The sequence below is a fragment of the Eptatretus burgeri genome, chromosome 6 (genome assembly GCF_056783735.1).
Source record: "Eptatretus burgeri isolate ZD-2024b chromosome 6, Ebu_testis_v1, whole genome shotgun sequence".
NCBI classification, from domain to species: domain Eukaryota; kingdom Metazoa; phylum Chordata; class Myxini; order Myxiniformes; family Myxinidae; genus Eptatretus; species Eptatretus burgeri.
In genome coordinates, this window is record NC_140966.1 from 27,393,795 (window position 1) to 27,412,655 (window position 18,861).

Below are 18,861 nucleotides of genomic sequence, written 5' to 3' on the forward strand. Positions count from 1 at the left end.
TATTGATGCCTTCCGTTTCTGTTTGTTTGTTTGTTTGTTTGTTTGTAGGCACGATAACTCGAGAACGGAAGAAGCTACCAATGTCAAACTACACCACGTGATTCAGGAGGGTGATGGCTGGCGCTGATTAGATTTTGCTCAAAATCGATCAAAGGTCAAGGTCACAGTGAGGTCAAACATAATTCTTTAAATTCATGTTGAATGATGGAGTATTTTTGCTTTGCTCAACATTACGAGTTCGTTTTAACTTCGATTTTAATTTTTTTTCTTTGGTTTTTGCGATCGCTTTGGACGCTTAAAACTCGTTTGTCGAAGTTCTGGTAAAAATCGGATGTTTTGGAGACGTTTTAAGATTGTATAAAAAATATTTCCCTCACCGCGTCACAGCTCGTCATGTGGTGCAGCACGCTCGAGCAGAGGCGTCGTTGATCACGTAAAGGTTTTCCGTGTGCGCGGTGACGGTGTTTTCCTTAAAGATGGTGTTTAAAAGTCATTTTTTTTATCCCAATAAAGGTTATCGTCGCATGCCTGACAGGCTAAGCTGTCGGATTATGTTAAGATTGTTGGTGGATGCCCGAATATTACGGTTTTTGACTGATAAAATAATATTAAATAATTGCGTGGAGAAATGGAGATTTTTGCTTCGGTCGACGTTAAGATTTTTGATGGTTTGGTACAGAATCATCGTAGAAACTTCTGGTTTGCGTCGCTACCTTCTCGAGAGACAGCTTTTATTAGACAAGGTCAGAGGTCACGTTGACGATTTCGCAAGTACCAGTCTATGACTGCTTGTTTGTTTGTTGGTTTGTCTGTCTGCTCGCCTCCAGCCCAAACCGGTCAACCGATCGTTCTGAAATTTTCAGAGATTAATGTCACCGACCCTGTGACGGTCCCGCATTGAAGATTCATTAAATTTGCTCGACCGAAAAGGTCTACATCGGCCAATTTGAGCCAGATTTTCCTAAAATCCTCAAATTTCATCCGATCGACTTGAAATTTGAACAGGATTTGTATATCAGGTCAGTAAATTCAACCACCCATTATTTTTGAGGTTATCGTAGGTCAAAAGGTCAACATAGGCCATAAGATCAACCCAAAATAGGCCAAATTTTAAAATTGTTTCTAAAATTGTCAATTTTCATCGTATTGACTTGAAATTTGAAAACCATGTCCAAATCAGGTGGCTGAATTCAACCACCTATTAATTTTGAGATCAACTTAGACCAAAATGCCAATTTGGGCCAAATTTTCTAAAATCCTCAATTTTCATCCAATTGACTGGAAATTTGAAGACCACTTGCATATGAGGTTGCTGAACTCAACCACCTATTGATTTTGAGGTAAACATAGGCCTCAAGGTCAACATAGACCAAAAGGTCAATATAGGCCAAATTTCTAAAATCCTCAATTTTAATCCAATTAACGTGAAATTTGAAGAGCATTTGCATATGAGGTTACTGAACTCAACCACCTACTAATTTTGAGGTAAACAAAGGTTTAAATGTCAACATAGGCCAAAGTTCTAAAATCCTCAATTTTAATACAATTAACTTGAAATTTGAAGACCATTTGCATATCAGGTCACTGAATTCAACCACCTACTAATTTTGAGGTAAACATAGGCCAAAAGGTCGACATAGACCAAAAGGTCAACATAGGCCAAATTTTTTAAATCCTCAATTTTCATCCAATTAACTTGAAATTTGAAGTGCATTTGCACATCAGGTCACTGAATGCAACCACCTATTAATTTTGAGGTAAACGTAGGCCAAAAGGTCAAAATAGGCCAAAAGGCCAATTCGGGCCAAATATTCTAAAATCCTCAATTTTCATCCGATTGACTTGAAATTTGAAGAGCATTTTCATGTCAGGTCGCTGAATTCAACCACCAAATAATTTTAAGGTCAAAAGGTCAACATAGGCCTAACTTCTAAAATTGATAGATGTGGCAAAAAACGAAATACATCACTTTATCTCAAAAAGTTGAGGACGAGTTATGACAAAACAAGGTGGATGAGTTGGTTAGGTGACAAGAACAAGTGGATTAGATTTTGGTTCGGATCCAGCCCATCACTGGGATGCAAAACGTAAACTGTTCAACCTGGCCGAGGCATGCGCTCTACCGAGTGCCAATCTACTTTGTTCTGTTTTCCCTAATTGTCACCATATGAGTGATTTTTCATTTATAGATTTCGTAAGTATATTGATGACTTCTGTCATCTGTTTGTGTGTGTGTTTGTTTGTTTGTATGCATGATAACTCGAGAACGGAAGAAGCTTCCAATGTCAAATTACACCACGTGATTCAGGAGGGTGATGGCTCGTGCTGATTAGATTTTGGTCAAAATCGGTCAAAGGTCAAGGTGACAGTGAGGTCAAACATTCGATTTTTGATGGTTTGGTACAGAGTCATCGTAGAAACTTCTGGTTTGCGTCGCTACCTTCTCTAGAGACAGCTTTTATTAGACAAGGTCAGAGGTCAAGTTGACGATTTCGTAAGTACCAGTCTATGACTGCTTGTTTGTTTATTTGTTTATTGAATTTATTTTGAAATGACTGAGGTCATGAAAGAGCTGAAATTGCAATTGGCTTATTGGTAAAAAAAAACAAACTATGTATATATATATATGTATAAATATATCAGGCTGGCTCATTAATGACCTTTGGTGTGGATGTCAACTTCACCACCTATTCCGATTTGTGGTCTCCATGGTGCTACTCAAGACATTGTGGTTACATCCTTGTACCACTGCAAAGCAGCTTGTGATGGCCACTATAATACATCCTCTGTAAAGGTAACAAACCCTGAATAAACCAGAGTTGGTGTCAAAGCCACCCAATGCTTGCCTGTTTATACATTTATCGTTTTTAAAAGACGTCTAATAATATTTTTTTTATAAAGCATTGCAGTGAAGTCTGATCCAAATCATTTTAAAGCAATATATGTATTTGTATATTGTAATCAGTAAAAAATAGTGTGGTAGATAAAAACATTAGAAAGGAAATAACTTGCACCAAAAACTTTAACATTTTCACGCTCACGCTGACGCTGACACTCACACTCATGCCAGGGGTATCGCTATAGCTCTCTGTTCTTCAAACAGGCGAGCTAAAAAGGTCTCAAACGTTAAGGTTTAAACTGGATTTACCACAAGTCATTACATTTGTACACTTGGCTTGGCCCACACATAGTCGAGACAAAATATCAGACTTTAATTGCTTGTCATTGGAAGAATTATATTTAGTGTCTGTATCAATGGATATTGGCAACATACAACTCCTTACATGATGTTAAGAACGATTTATTCCATACATTAACATGGCTACTGTTGGAGTATTCTAATGGTTGCAAACTTCTCTGAGACTCCTGTTGTTGGGAAACACAAAAGAGTTGCTGCATCATTATGGCCTCTGCCACCGAGAGAGGATGTTTTCACCCATGTTTGTCAGTCTGTTAGTGAGCAAGATATCTCAAAAAGTTATGGACAGGTTCGGATAGAACATGCTGGACATGTTGGGTGTGTGATAAGGACGAATTTTTGAGATTTTGGTGAATATCCACATCTGGATCCAAACAAGAGAATTATTCAATTTCCTAAGTGATGCTTCACCATTGAGAGATTGGGCCAAAAACGATATATCGCATGATATTTCAAAAATGTGTGGATGATTTACAAAACTCGGTGGATGAGGTGGTTAGGTGATAAGAACAAACCGCTTAGGTTTTGGTTCAGGTCCAGATGCAGATCCGGCCTATCAGTGGGATACAAAACATAAACTGTTCAGCCTGGCAGAGGTACGCTTTCTACAGAGTGCTATTCTAGTTTGTAATTTGTTTTTATTGGGGTTGGACCAATGGAGACCTAATCAGGATATGATATTCTGAATCTGGAATCACTTTATCAACCTTAGCATCAGTCATCATGTTTAGTTTCCAGGGATGTCAACCTTCAGCCAGTTATATCTTGCTTCTGGGAGTTAATTTCAGCAAAAGGAGCAAATGAGAAAATCATCCCACAGGAGCAGTCAAGGCTGTGCGTTTGTAATTCTGACTACAAGAGATAAGCTGTCACTGTGTAATTGGTTGGAAATGTAGTTCTACACTGATGATTTAGTCACTCATGATATCTACAAGCTGGAACATATCTAGAGCAGATTGTGCATTTACAAACAACTACATTGGGTAAAGACCTGCATCGAATGTAACAACATCACGAGTTATTCTCAGGAAGGAATGCTGTCGGGAATTCGATGGATCATAAGGTTACGTCAAGTTGCTCCTTAGCATCAACACTTGGAACATCTGCATTCCTGCAGTGGTGCATGTCGATACCAATAAAACATTTTAGTGAATCAAAGGAAATGACACATACAAGTGATTTGACCAGCAAGTGCACACTGAAGCAGAGCTGCCCGAAGGTCTACACCCACATTCATCCGTGCATGCTGTGGTTTATATGAGTCAGACACAGACATATGTGCTCTGTTGGTAAACCAAACCCAAATTAGATGTAAAAATGCAAAATTGCATTGTAGTGAAAAACTCGGCTAATCCAACAAACAACTAATTAATGAAGGTTTTGTTTGTTTGTCAGGTGAGATGTGCAAGCCTTCCATGTATGAGAAAGCACATCTGCTCTTCACTATAACCTATTTATGCTGATTTTGCACTTAAAAAAAAAACAGCATGCTGTTGGGTGGAAAGATGTGGAGGGGAAGGGTGGGGTTGGGGAGGCAGGGTATAGTGGGGGAGGGGAAGACAGCATGGTGGGAGCGGGGTGCCTGAGGTTAATCTACCAATCAAAAGTCACAGTATTTTTAAATACCGGAAATTTAAATATAATTCCACAACAAATGTTTTACCTCCTTATCCCTAATATAATTCCATAATGCAAAAGTGCTCACTGCTGCTACAGGTTGTGGAAGCTAAAATACCCTCTCTAAAAAGGCTAAAGAGCCATTCATACATCAAGTATGACATTGGATATAAAAGTGAAAGAAGGCAGGGAAAGAGGAGAGTGAGGAGGAGTGGTAAACATGAAAAACTCACATGCTATTCCTCGTTCCATTATTTGGTGGATGTAAGATCCATCCTTTCAATGTTCCATACCATGTGGTTTGTATGAGTATGAAGCCAACTTGCTCTAACTGAGATTAAACATTATCCTATCTCACTCTTTCTCACTATTTATCAGACTTCTGAAATCGTGCAATAGACATCAGAAAGATTGCAGGGGTGGATGTGCTGGAATCGCATTCAATTTGGGGTCCATCATAGGAGGAAATGAAACATTGGGGAAACAAATTATCACACCATCAAAAAGATAAGCAAACGACAAGAAGCAAATTTTGCTTATACTGAGACCACCCTTTCTGCCTGCTCATCGTTGCTCATTTTTCCGAATCCTGAAGGCACAACCATGCTCCATCAAGGAGAGTCGGGCATGTCGCTCGAAGCTGTCACATGCAGAATACTCTGTTCTTTACCTTCCATTATAATGCGTCATGCCCGACGTACCTTTTTTGTCTGCTTTAACTCCTTCTTTCTCCAATATTCTACATTTCAAAACAACGTTGAGATCAAATAAATAAGTGCTTGCAAGACAGTCGTAGGACTTCCAAAGCAAACCTTGACATGTCCACCTTTGCTTAAAGAAATCGTTTCCTCAATTCTCTGCCCGTTTTTTTACATTCGCTGTCTGTGCCTCTGCCAACTATGAAACACATTTGTTTGAATGCGAGTGAGCATATAATGAAAGGAAGAGTGAAGGCAAGTAGGTATAATTTGCTACTCACATGTGCATAAATTGACAAGTGAACAAACAATTCAGCAAATGAGTGTGAGTAATGAATGAAAAAAGGAATGAGTGAGCACAGATCAAAGTAGTAATGAGCAATTAGGCAAAACAACAATGGAGAAAAAGACTTAATGATAAAGGAAAAAAACCTCGTAAATTGAGTGATTGGAAGAAGTAATTGGAGAAGATGGTTAGAAAATGTGCAAGCAAATAGGAAATTCTTGTGGGAATGAGAGGGTGATTGAACTACTTGAAGGTATTAGGGGATCTTACCAGGCTGTACAGTGAGCGTAGTGATGGTGCTGACCTCACCCAGCCCATTAGATATTGTGCATTGATAGATGCCATCATCGGAAGGTGTTCGCAGAGGTTGGATACGCAACACGGAACCAAGACCCTCTGAAAATTGGATCACCTACAATGCACAAAAAAATAATCGAACTATTAACACAAGTATACATTGAAGAAAAGCTTCCATGATCAGTGGTAGTTTGAGGTTTAAGAGAAGGCTTATGCCAAAAGTAACACATAAGATGATCTATGATTAAGTTAGATTAAAATTGATTGATGTACTTCACTTAAAAAGAGGGAAAGGTTTTATTCCAGTCGAAAAAGAAGAAATAGAATGAATGGTAAAAAAAAAATTTGGTAAATGGTAAATGGTAAAAAAAAAAAAATGAAGCGCTGCCCAAACATTGTCTGAACTCAACAGGAATAAAAGGCAATGGTAGTTTTTCAATGATTCACACGGGTGACAATTTTGTGCTTGTCTGAGGATGACACTTTTCAAAGAGGTTCCACACATCCTGATCATAAGGAGGGAGTACATTTCTCCTCAGTACACAATTGGGCCAGAGAGGTATGACAAATTTTTGCTGAAAGTTGCATTATTTTGTGACTTGTAATTTGGCCAAAAAAAATAGGTCAAACAAACTAAACAAGAAATTAAAAGCATGATATAATTTGTATATTTTTTAACATTAATCTCAGACTCATTGAGGAGCATTTATGGATTTCTAATGAAGAGACCAATCAACACAGTACATGCGATTTAAATACGAGACACCAACATCATGAGTTATGTTGGCAGATGAGAACACCAAAAAAGGCAAACCAAACATATGATTCTTAATCACTGGCTTTGAAACTGTTTCTTAATCTTAAGGCCCAGTCACACCTTGACGTTTTAGCCAGCTTATGCCGATTTTTGGAAAAATTTGTCGAAAACGCTGGTACACGTCGAATACGTTATTGGTAAGTTTTGATAACATTGAGAGCACGCTGAAAAACACTGCCATCCGTCGTTGTACGCTGGCTTTAAACGTTGTACTTTTCGGTTGTCCTCAAATTTTCCATGCTTGAAATTGTAAGAGTTATGCCAGCGTATTACTCACACGTTCCGCATAACGGTGGCTATTAGTTAGTGGTAGGCACGTCACGCGATCGTTGACACACGTCGACACACGTTACTTGTGAGTTACTCATAAGTCGAAACGCGTCAAGGTAATGTTTAGCGTACCCGAAACTTATTTCTAACCTATGAGTTACGAGTTGTACTCACGTTACGCGATCGGTGACACACATCGACACACGTTACTTGTAAGCTGCTCATAAGTCGAAACACATCAAGGTAATGGTTAGCGTCAATGTTCCAGACTCCCTGGTTTTTTTTTTTGGTTTTTTTTCTTCCTTCCTTCGATACGATGGTGATTTTGACACTTCGATTTCTAGTGCGGTTATAATACAATATAATTAATAGGCTGCCGCTCAACGATTTAAATCATAACCACACTGTACACTGAACACCGTCATACCGAAGAAAAAAAAAACCGGGAGCCTGGAACACTGACGCTAACCATTACCTTGACGCGTTTCGACTTATGAGCAGCTTACAAGTAACGTGTGTCGATGTGTGTCAACGATCGCATATCATGTGTACAACTTATTCCCATCGCATGCGGAGCGTGTGTCATACGGCAAGTACGTCATAAAATTTTCAACATGTTTAAAATTACAAGATGTACTCCACTTATTACGACGTATGATAGCGTACTTTAGCGTTCCATTCACGCATACCAAACTTACCCATACCGTATTGGACGTGCGCCAGCGTTTTAGACGCATTTTTCAGAGGTTGGCATACGCTGGCAAGATCGCCAAGGTGTGACTGCGATGTTGACACTTCCATTTCTGCGGCGGTTATGATTTGAATCGTTGTGCGGCAGCCTTTTCATAACCTACGCCACGTCATTGTCGGCGATGCGTGCAGCGCGCTATGCCTAAGTTAGACTATCGTTGGGCATAGGTTGTGAAGGCTGACAACAGGTTCAGCATTCGTTGGTATAAGTTATCTATAACACAACGAAACATTCTGTGTCCCTTACTCATACGTTATGCATAAGACCAAGTCGTTATGAATATGTCCGAATCTTTAAAAAAAAGATCAAAAGTTCAACGTAAGCCAGCGTTTTACATACATTTTAATACGTTGCCATCGCTGGCTAAAACGTCAAGGTGTGACTGGGCCTTTACATGTGAGATGTGCACTACAAGAGAGATGTTTGACAGTCTTTCTGTGTCTGTGTTGCCATTTCTCTCAGAGATGGAAAACGGATCTTCGTCAAATTTTCAGAGGTTCATCAATGAGTGCCAGGGAGTGTTTTAGGCAAAAAAGAAAAAAAAAATTGAAAAATTTAAAAACAAAGTTGAATTTTTGGGGGATTTTTTTTTTAATCGCTCTGTAGTGCCGAAGCCTTTGTAGCTGCATGAATGGAATGATCCCCGATCCCATTCCTTAGTGGATGTGGGGAAGTATTTTGGGCCCTGACAAAAAATAGGAAAAAAAACAATTTGCTTTCTTCAAAATGGCAACAGGATTAGAAAAGCACCAGGCAACAGCGTGTACTCATGCTCGTCCAGTATAAGCCTTACTCAATTTATTATAGCAGCATCAATATGATAAAAAAAACTCATATTGGATCTAATGCAGGAGCACACCATTATAAATTGATTAATACCACTTTGTTCCTGCAGGCACATCCAGCTAATAGTGAATCAGCAGCATCTGCTGCAACCTGGGAAATTAAGAATTAAAATAGCTTCAACACCAACCTCCAGATAGTCACTGTTTGAAGTAGTTTCGTTGTCAAGAAGGTTAATTTTACAAAAAGCATCCCCTATGACGTATTAGTCAGGAAGCAACATGGTCTGGTGACCAAAAATTGCTGTTACTCTTTTATATAACCTCAAAGGTCATTCAAATAACAAGTGCTGGCCTGTGCATTATCTGGCCATTCACTGCATATACCCGTACCTCAAACCTCTGCGAGCTGACTTTCTGACCCTTCTTTGTCCAAGTGATGTGTGGTCGAGGATCTCCATTCGCTATGCACACAAATGAGGCAACACCACCTGAGACACCGGTCTGATCTTCAGGCAGCTGAGTAAATTCTGGGGGAACTGCAGGAGATTGCAAAGGCAAGTTTGCTTGAGCAATTCAGTATCAAGGAAATTTATTGCTACCTTTCATTCATGGAACATCAATGTCTGAAACTTATATGCAGTAAAACCTGATTTACATGTTTCTTTAATCCTAAGCCACCTTTGTGGGCCAAAGCAATATTTTGAATGGAAAATGAATCTTTTGGTAACTGCTTGTCTTGAACAGTTACCCAGAGATAATGGAAGAAATTCCTACAAATACCAGAATATGTGTAGAATTCGTTTGTCTCATACAGAATAATAAATTGTCAATGATCATCCCCTCACAGATGTAGTTCCAAAAGTGAAACATATGTCTGTATTATAAATAAGCATCAAGTAAGAAGGTGAAATTTATGAATAAACCTCAAAATAAACTAATGGATTTACAAGGACGCACATAATTATACCTGAGCTGTATGGGACGATGAGTGGTTATGATTCAAAAGTAAACAAAAGGAAACAGTTTCAAAGCCAAATAGACCACTTATTTTTCACTGAACAGCAATGCCAGCACGTTGTTGTACCAGCTATTCACCACCAACTTTCAAACGGTCTTTACTGCCAAACCCATTAATTAATTAAATAACTGTCATCTGTCTGCACATTTACTACTTGCATTTGTGTTGCTTTGAGTAATTATGCGGTAGCAATGTACAACATCATGGAGTGTACACAATATGTTTGCCAAGCTCGGATATTTTTTTTATGTACATGATGCTGGTGTTGCTTTCCTGTGTCAATGCTGGTGTAGTTTATCTGCCTATCTTTCTTTGTCTTCTTGCCCAATCAACACCATAGGAGTGAAATGGTGCCGTGGTCATTGGACGCAACATGTGAATCAGCCTGTGAGGACTGCTGAACTATTTATTTAAATCCAGACTTTCAAGTGGCTGAACAGGACGAGAGAATTAGATACTCCAGAAACTGGTTTAAGGTTTGGCAAAAGAAAAACACTCCTCAGTTGACCTTGCACACCAGCAAGTGACCAGAAATGAATCATCTCTTTGGGAAGAAAAGCAGACACATGCCAAGATGTGGTATTTAGTGGCCCAAGGAAGCTCACTGGGAAGCAGGTGAAACATCAACTGAGACCAGATCTGCTCAACCTTATTTATTACATAAATTAGCAGAATAGATGGTGGTACTTTTTGGTCTCTTGCTATCTGTAGAATACAGTATAATAATAATTCCCACATTCTATGTTAACACAAAAGTTGGGTGTAACAGTCCCAACTCGCTAATATCTTCGCTATGCATCCTGAGCACAAGGTGCAGTTTTAAGGTAATTTGGTTCAGTGGTGCAGGAGTGCATACAAGTCAAACAAACAAACAAACATCTCTCATAATCATGATAATTTCCGATGTCTTTGCAAGGGGATTTTCATGCAGATAATTGACATATTTTATTACACTATGACTTGTAATACCCACACCCACCTGGAACGGCACTGCACGATTCACATTTACATAGAGAATTTGCATTGTCACTTAAACTGAAACAAACGGGGCGATGAATTTCTTTTTAACCACCTTTAACCTTCCTGGGTACACGCCGAATGCAATCATCAAGTTTCAGCTCATTCCGCAAAAGCGGTTTTGGAGTGCATACAGGATAGACAACCAGCCAGACATACAGACCCAGGTGGCTGGCTTTCTACCAAAGCCAGCCACCTCAGTCTGTGCAGTAGCCAGTGACTGCAGTGGTCTGGTTATGCAGTAGTGCACAATCACTTGGGTAATCTACTGTATATATTTGTCCATTTCATATGTATCATGATGATACACACATCTAATTCACTGAGTTCATAGATAAAGTTGAACAATAAACCCAGCATTCTATGTTTTGTATGAATGGTACAAAACTGCTCTTTTGACACACCCATGTCTCAGATGCAATAGCTGATCACGTGAGCCATTTAAAGCACCATCAACTTCTTCTGGTAATAGATTTCGTTAAGAACGCACAACCATTCAGGAAATCCTGGTGACTAGTTCAGAGTGAGCTCTGGACAATTGGACCTTATGGTACTGTGAGAAATCCCCATGGAAGTGACAGGAGAAGTTGTGTTGGAATTTCTGTGCTCAAGCGATTAACTTTGAATTATACACATAAACCTGGCCGACAAAGTTCGAGAAGCAATTGCAATTATATCTCAGAAGCAAGACAAAATGGCTGATGCAAGACAAATTTGAGCCATGACAAATACACCGTACAGTTAAAATAATCACATTATATTTATAGCAGTCAAACAAATTGTCTTACAAGTAAGGTAAAAGATAAATACGATGAGGGTTTGTGATGCAAATAAAGACTGATCACCAAAAATTAAAAATTAATTCAACAAATTTTAAGGAATAAAACCAATAAATAAATCGATCAAAACCAATAAAAAGGAACAAAACCAATAAAATACATCCACACAATATATATATATATATATATATATATATATATATATATATATATATATATATATATATATATATATATATATATATATATATATACATGGCTCACAAAGTGGGTATGCTGTGATGTTTGTGGGAAATTCCACATAAAACTATTATGAGGTACTTAGACAAACTATCAATGGTCAGAAATGAAAGTGGACATCTTGGGGAACCTGTAGAAACCGGCAATATCATACTCTCCATTTCCCTGTTTTATTAAAGATTAATTAAAGCAACAGAATATGGGTATTGTAACCTTAAGGCCCAGTCACACCTTGACGTTTTAGCCAGCTTATGCCGATTTTTTGGAAAATTTGGCTAAAACGCTGGTACACGTCGAATACGTTATTGGTAAGTTTTGATAACATTGAGAGCACGCTGAAAAACACTGCCATACATCATTGTACGCTGACTTTAAACGTTGTACTTTTCTGTTGTCCTCAAATTTTCTATGCTTGAAATTTTAAGACTTATGCCAGTGTATGACTCACATGTTCCGCATAACGCTGGCCATAAGTTGTAGGCACGTCACGCGATCGTTGACACACGTTACTTGTAAGTTACTCATAAGTCGAAACACGTCAAGGTAATGTTTAGCGTACCCAAAACTTATTTCTAACCTATCAGTAACGTGTTGTACTCACATTACGCGATCGGTGACACACATCGACACACGTTACTTGTAAGGTGCTCATAAGTCAAAACACATCAAGGTAATGGTTAGCGTCAGTGTTCCAGACTCCCTGTTTTTTTTTTTTTTCTTCCTTCCTTTGGTATGATGGGGATTTTGACACTTCGATTTCTAGTGCGGTTATAATATAATATAATTAAAAGGCTGCTGCTCAACGATTTAAATCATAACCGCACTAGAAATTGAAGTGTCGACATCACCGTCATAACGAAGAAAAAAAAAAAAACAGGGAGTCTGGAACACTGATGCTAACCATTACCTTGAGTGTTTCGACTTATGAGCACCTTACAAGTAACGTGTGTCGATGTGTGTCAATGATCGCATATCGTACGTTCAACTTATTCCCATCGCATGCGGAGTGTGCTTCATACGGCAAGTACGTCGTAAAATTTTCAACATGTTCAAAATTACAAGACGTACTCCACTTAATACGACGTATGATAGCGTAATTTAGCGTTCTATTCACGCATACCAAACTTACCCATACCGTATTCGACGTGCGCCAGCGTTTTAGATGCATTTTTCAGAGGTTGGCATAAGCTGGCAAGATCGCCAAGGTGAGACTGCGATGTTGACACTTCCATTTCTGCGGCGGTTATGATTTGAATCGTTGTGCGGCAGCCTTTTCATAATCTACGCCACGTCATCGTCGGCGATGCGTTCACCGCACTATGCATAAGTTAGACTATCGTTGGGCATAGGTTGTGAAGGCCGACAACAGGTTCAGCATTCGTTGGTATAAGTTATCTATAACACAACGAAACGTTCTGTGTCCGTTACTAATACGTTATGCAAATGACCAAGTCGTTATGAATACGTCCAAATCTTTAAAAAAAAAAGATCAAAAGTTCAACGTAAGCCAGCGTTTTACATACATTTTAATACGTTGCCATTGCTGGCTAAAACGTCAAGGTGTGACTGGGCCTTTAGAAATGTTACAGTTTGATTGGTAAAAATTTTACTTTACTGTACATTTCTTATGTGACAGTTATTTTGAGTGTGGTGACTCAGAATGTGAACGTTGGTGTCTCTTTTATGTTTTGATGCTGTTCCGTCTCCCTATTCGGGTTTTCTGGCATCTACCCTATCTGATGAAATAATGGATTTATACATAACGCTTCGCGTCCACTGCATCGAGAAAAATAAGGAGTCCAGTGTTGATAATGTTTCTTATGATTTTTATTCCAAATCTCCCTTAATTTCTTGGAAATATGACAGAGTCTAACGGTAGAAAAATATACCTAAAAATTGTGATCAGAAAAATAAAATTCGGACCGCAAGTAATCCCGTCTTGATTTTCGTGTCAGTCCCATTATGTACGAATCATCATCTCTCGTCGGACGCAAATAACACTAGCATTAGAAAATCTTGCCGTCTTGCAAACTTCCCCCATTGATGGATATAATAGGCACTTGCAAGCGTGTCAGCACATTTCCATTTGCCGTCGAGCACAGCGTTTGTCTTCGTGTCCGTGTCTTTGCGAGAGCCGTAATGTACGAATCCAGCGTGAGGATGCCGAGCCGAACGAGGTGACTCACATTTGTCTGATAATTCTTCATTTAACCAATGCTAGAATTTTTTTGGTGCTTCGTGAGGATCCGAGAGGTAAGAATTATTTTTCTTTTCATGTTTCAAGTGATTTGTTTCAAAAGTTCGAAATAAATAGATTCGATTTTAACGTTATTTTTCGCTTAAAAGTGTGGCTTTCTTTGCTACTGAACTCGTCTGTATTTTCTTAGTAATTTATAACATTGGACTCTCTCAAAATGTGTTGAATTTTTCTTTTTCCTGTCACATATTGAGCCTGTTTAAAAAGGCAGAGTAAAAATTATCTGTTTCTTATCCCAAAATATAATATTTACGTTGTTTTTTTCATCTGATTCCGTACATAACGCTGACGCCAAGCTCGAAATTCGAACGTGTATTTACAGTGTTGTATATATTCAGTGGTAACTTTAAAACCGGACGTGCTGCAGGTATAAAAATTTAGATTTCGCTATTTGAATACATGCACATTAACATAATGGGTTGCATTTCATGTTTCTCTAAACTTTTTTTTCGCCCTTTCCTAAACAGTCTAATCCTAAAAATCCTAAAATAAAATAAAATCCTAAAAAAAATGTCCTAAATAGGACATGCTGGAGACTGTGAACAGCGATCCCAACTTCTTCAACACAGTGATCACTGGCGATGAGACCACAGTGATCCATCATTTTGTCAAAAACGAAAATGCGACGGCGCTCACTTACACTTCCTCACTCATCGGCAGTCTGTCGGCGACTGACAGCTTCTGCAGGCGGGAAAATATTCACGCATACGAATTAGGATCGCCTTCATACATGCACCAAACCACGCCTCCCTAGCTTCATTTGTTTTCGCACAAAAAATTAAGGTTGGATACTTTTTGAACACACCTCGTGTATATATATATATATATATATATATATATATATATATATATATATATATATATATATATATATATATATATATATATATATATATATACAGTACATTATATATACAGTACATTATATATACATATATTTATAGATAATACAATTCACAAATTAAAAAACTTAAAATATGTGCCTATGTTGTATAGAAATATTATTTTATTTGTTTTAGAAACAAAAAAGTTATAAAGATAATAAAACCCTCAGATATAAATGCCCACCCTGTACACACACACACACACACACACACACACACACACACACACACACACACACACACACACACACACACACACACACACACACACACACACACACACACATATATGTATATATATATATATATATATATATATATATATATATATATATATATATATATATATATATATATATATATATATATATATACATATACATATACAGTGTCAGTCCTTGTTACACGTTGAAGTTACGTTCTTGAAAAGTGGACTTTACCTGAAACTACTTTAAGCGAATCCAATTTCCCCATAAGAATTGATGTAAAAAGGGTGGTTTTGTTCCAGGGAAAAATTTATCACCAGTCAAAAGACATTATTTTCACATCGAGAATAAGTTTTTTTTTTAATTTAAACAAATCAATTGAACATCATTATCTTTTGTTGCTTCAGATCTTCATTGGTTAGCTCTTCTCTGTGTAATTACAGAAGTTGTGTAATGTTGGCTTCTTCCACCACATCAAAACCCGCTTTATTGGCCAAGCCAAGGATAATTTTCTTCAAAGCGAGGACATCATCTTCAAATCCTTTCAAGTCATTCACACATGCAGACCACAACTTCCTCCACACACCATTCATGCACACCTGAGTAACTTCAACCCAGGACCCACTGATGTTATCAATGCACTTCAGGATGTTTCTATCGGTTTAACATATAAACACGTGGCAACTGGTCAGGTGGATCACTACCATACTTGTCAAACACCTGAGAACGGAGAGGGTGATGCAACCACTGATGTTATCAATGCACAGCTCAGAGTATACAAGGTCTAAACTGCACGTACTCTGGGTGGGCTTATACACCAGTTTTTTGGGGTATTATGTGTGTTGTAGCTTTATTAAAATGAAGAAAACTATGAGCTTGGGACTAAATTAGAGGTAAAACAAGTTTATAATGGAACAGTGAATGACTTCAAATGAGTATGTTCTCGAATATATCATCGACTTAATAACGAAACAATGTCAACCGGGACGATGTTGAGGGAAGACTTACTGTATATATAAAAATATATATATGTATTCTATATATATATATATATATATATATATATATATATATATATATATATATATATATATATATATAAAACATTTATTTATATACAGTATTTTGTCCATTTTGTTGGAATGTTCTTGTCCAGTATGTAATATATGTACAAACTCCTCCATGAGTCTCAAACATTGTAGAATGATACATTTGAAACACACCAGAGGTACACGTAACTCGTTGCAAGTGGCTCCCATAAGAGGAATACAGATCTGAAAGCTTTGACTTCATTAGAGTGAGAATAATGATATTCTCTGGCTGCAGTACTCATGAACCTTATACAGGATGTCCAGTTTACTATTGGTTTAGTTAACACCACAGATTGGGAAAGTGTGTTGCTGAAAAGGGAATGTTTCACTTTACGTTTTGTGTCTGGAGAGGGCCTATAGGTTGTGCGGGAAGATTGTAGAGGGAATTGAATAAACTTATGCAGAAGGGATGGGTAGGTTGTTACGAAAGCATTTATTTTTCATTTCAGAAGTGCTTGAGTGAGATGCAAACTCGCAATGGAAGTGGCGACAGAGTAAGGAAGATATTGGGTTCATTAACTTCAATGGTGAAGATGAATGTCTGACAGGATGACACAGGTTGTACACTTGTCTCTGAGCGGTGTCATCTATGCTTAATTATTGACCTGACCTTAAACTGTTGGACTGGTGATTCGCAGGCAGGGTGTTGCTTTCTGCATGCACTTTTCCTTGGATGGACGATAAGCTGGGGACCCATAAACTAGCATTAGCTGGTGGATGTTAAAGATCAGACGGCGTTATTTGACAAAAACCAGGCGACGTATCCATGGTGTCCCAGACAAATTCCAAATTCTTGAGCTAATGATCATTGGTACTGCATTCAACGACACAACCGTGCAACCAATAGATGTCATGTTGAATACCCGGTCCAATATGCAAATGCGAATGGCAATGACTAAATTGAAGGAGATAAAGCAGTCGAGTGAAGGATCCCTCAAGGGCTGTGGGAATTAAAGCATTGAAACAAATGCATACCCTTGGTTTCACATAACATCAACAGTAACTTGCATTGAACATTTGTAATCAACAAGTTCAGTTTTCATTGTGGTAAAAGAGTAAGGATGTTGCTAGGTTTCAAGCCAGAAATCTATACACCACATCATGGGTACGAACAATCCACCACTGCCAATGTACTCTCCTTGTGTTATAAAAGGAAGTAGCATGATGTGCATTGTGGCACACAAGGCAACAATAACGCAAGTTGAACAGAATGTATCTCAAAATGCAAAACCCATCCGCATCCTCTCTGTACTGAAACTAAACTTGAGAAAACTGCAGCTAATTTTTATTTAATTATTTATTACCTATGCCCACCAAAGGTGGATGGAGGGTATTAGTGGGGCAGATAACAGCAATTTTTGAGAGGAATCGTGCAAATGATGATTAATCAAGCATCAAATTTGAAACGTTTGCTCTCCAGGGGATTCTAATCAAATCTGCCTGATTGACCATTTGAAAATCCAAATTTTGAAAAATTTGAAAAAACAAAAGAAACTTCAAAAAAGTCAAGATCACGAATCAATGTTGGATGCTGGCTGAGATTGGTGAATGTTTCAGAAACATCATCAAAGATGTTCCAAGTCTGCCATGCAGTTTTCTTCCCTTTACCGCGGAAGGCAGACACGACGTCACATCCAGTGAACGCATGGAAGTATGGGATCCCTCTAGCTTTCTCAGGCCCTATTGCAGAAACTACCTCATGGACTGGAATCCATCGTGCCTTGGCTCCTTGGCCAAAGGCAATCCACATAACATGTTCTCAAGACCTAGTTCCTGTAAGGATGGCAGTACAGATATTGCTAGGATTAGTACGTCCGTGTCATTAGCCTTAATGGCAATGGACTTGCTGCCATCCGTCGTTGCATCCCTGGCTTGTACAAATATTTGAGTGTCAGCTTCCTCATGACAACATGGAGACACAGCATCCAGTGACTTCCTTGTGTTGCTAATGGCATCTTCTCCTTTTGTGACAATGACTGTGCTTGTCGTCTGTGCTTCAAACATCTTTTCCGCAAGGAAGTGAAACAGCTCAGTCTTGTTGCTGTCATCTCGAAGAAAGCTTCTCCAGTTACTTGGGGTCTTACTGGTTCCTGTCACTCTTCTTCCGATTCCTTGCCCCCTTTTTCGACCTTGCCTCAGACTTCAGACTTGACTTCTTGTACACATCAAACACTACGTCCACCCTCTCGTACCTGGCACCATAGGATTCCACCTTTGGGATGATGTCTTCTTTAGCATAGTCATCAAATATCTTTGAAGTGCGTGGAGGTAGGGCATTGATAAGTGCTGAGCCATCAATGATGACTGCATCTCCCCTTGGTTCTCTGTCTGGGATGTTCACTTGCACTTCAAGAATTTCAGCAAGCTGTGACTTCAAAATTTTTTGAAGTTTTTTTTTTTTCAAATTTTTCAAAATTTGGATTTTCAAATGGCCAATCAGGCAGATTTGATCAGAAAGCCCTGCAGAACAGAAATACCAAATTTGATGCTTGTATCATAATTTGCATGATTTTTCTACAATATACTACACTATATGTTTTCACCTCTGTCTGTTTGTTTGCTTTGGGCAGAATATTTGGAAAAGTTTTGGACGGAAATTTGGTGGACAGGTTGGGTGTGTAACAAGGAGGAATTGATTAGATTTTGGTG

General features: G+C 38.4%; 1 protein-coding gene across 7 annotated transcripts in view; it reads right to left on the bottom strand.

Annotated features, from left to right (window-relative positions):
* Nucleotides 1-18,861, bottom strand: part of LOC147024432 (receptor-type tyrosine-protein phosphatase delta-like) — an 881,646-nt gene that overhangs the window by 502,133 nt on the left and 360,652 nt on the right. For all 7 annotated transcript variants that reach the window (XM_085884376.1, XM_085884379.1, XM_085884375.1 and 4 more), the window contains 2 exons: nucleotides 9,111-9,256; nucleotides 6,071-6,212 (listed from right to left, as the gene is read on the bottom strand). In XM_085884376.1, coding sequence (XP_085740502.1) covers nucleotides 6,071-6,212; nucleotides 9,111-9,256 — 288 coding nt within the window. The remainder of the gene's footprint in view (nucleotides 1-6,070; nucleotides 6,213-9,110; nucleotides 9,257-18,861) is intronic.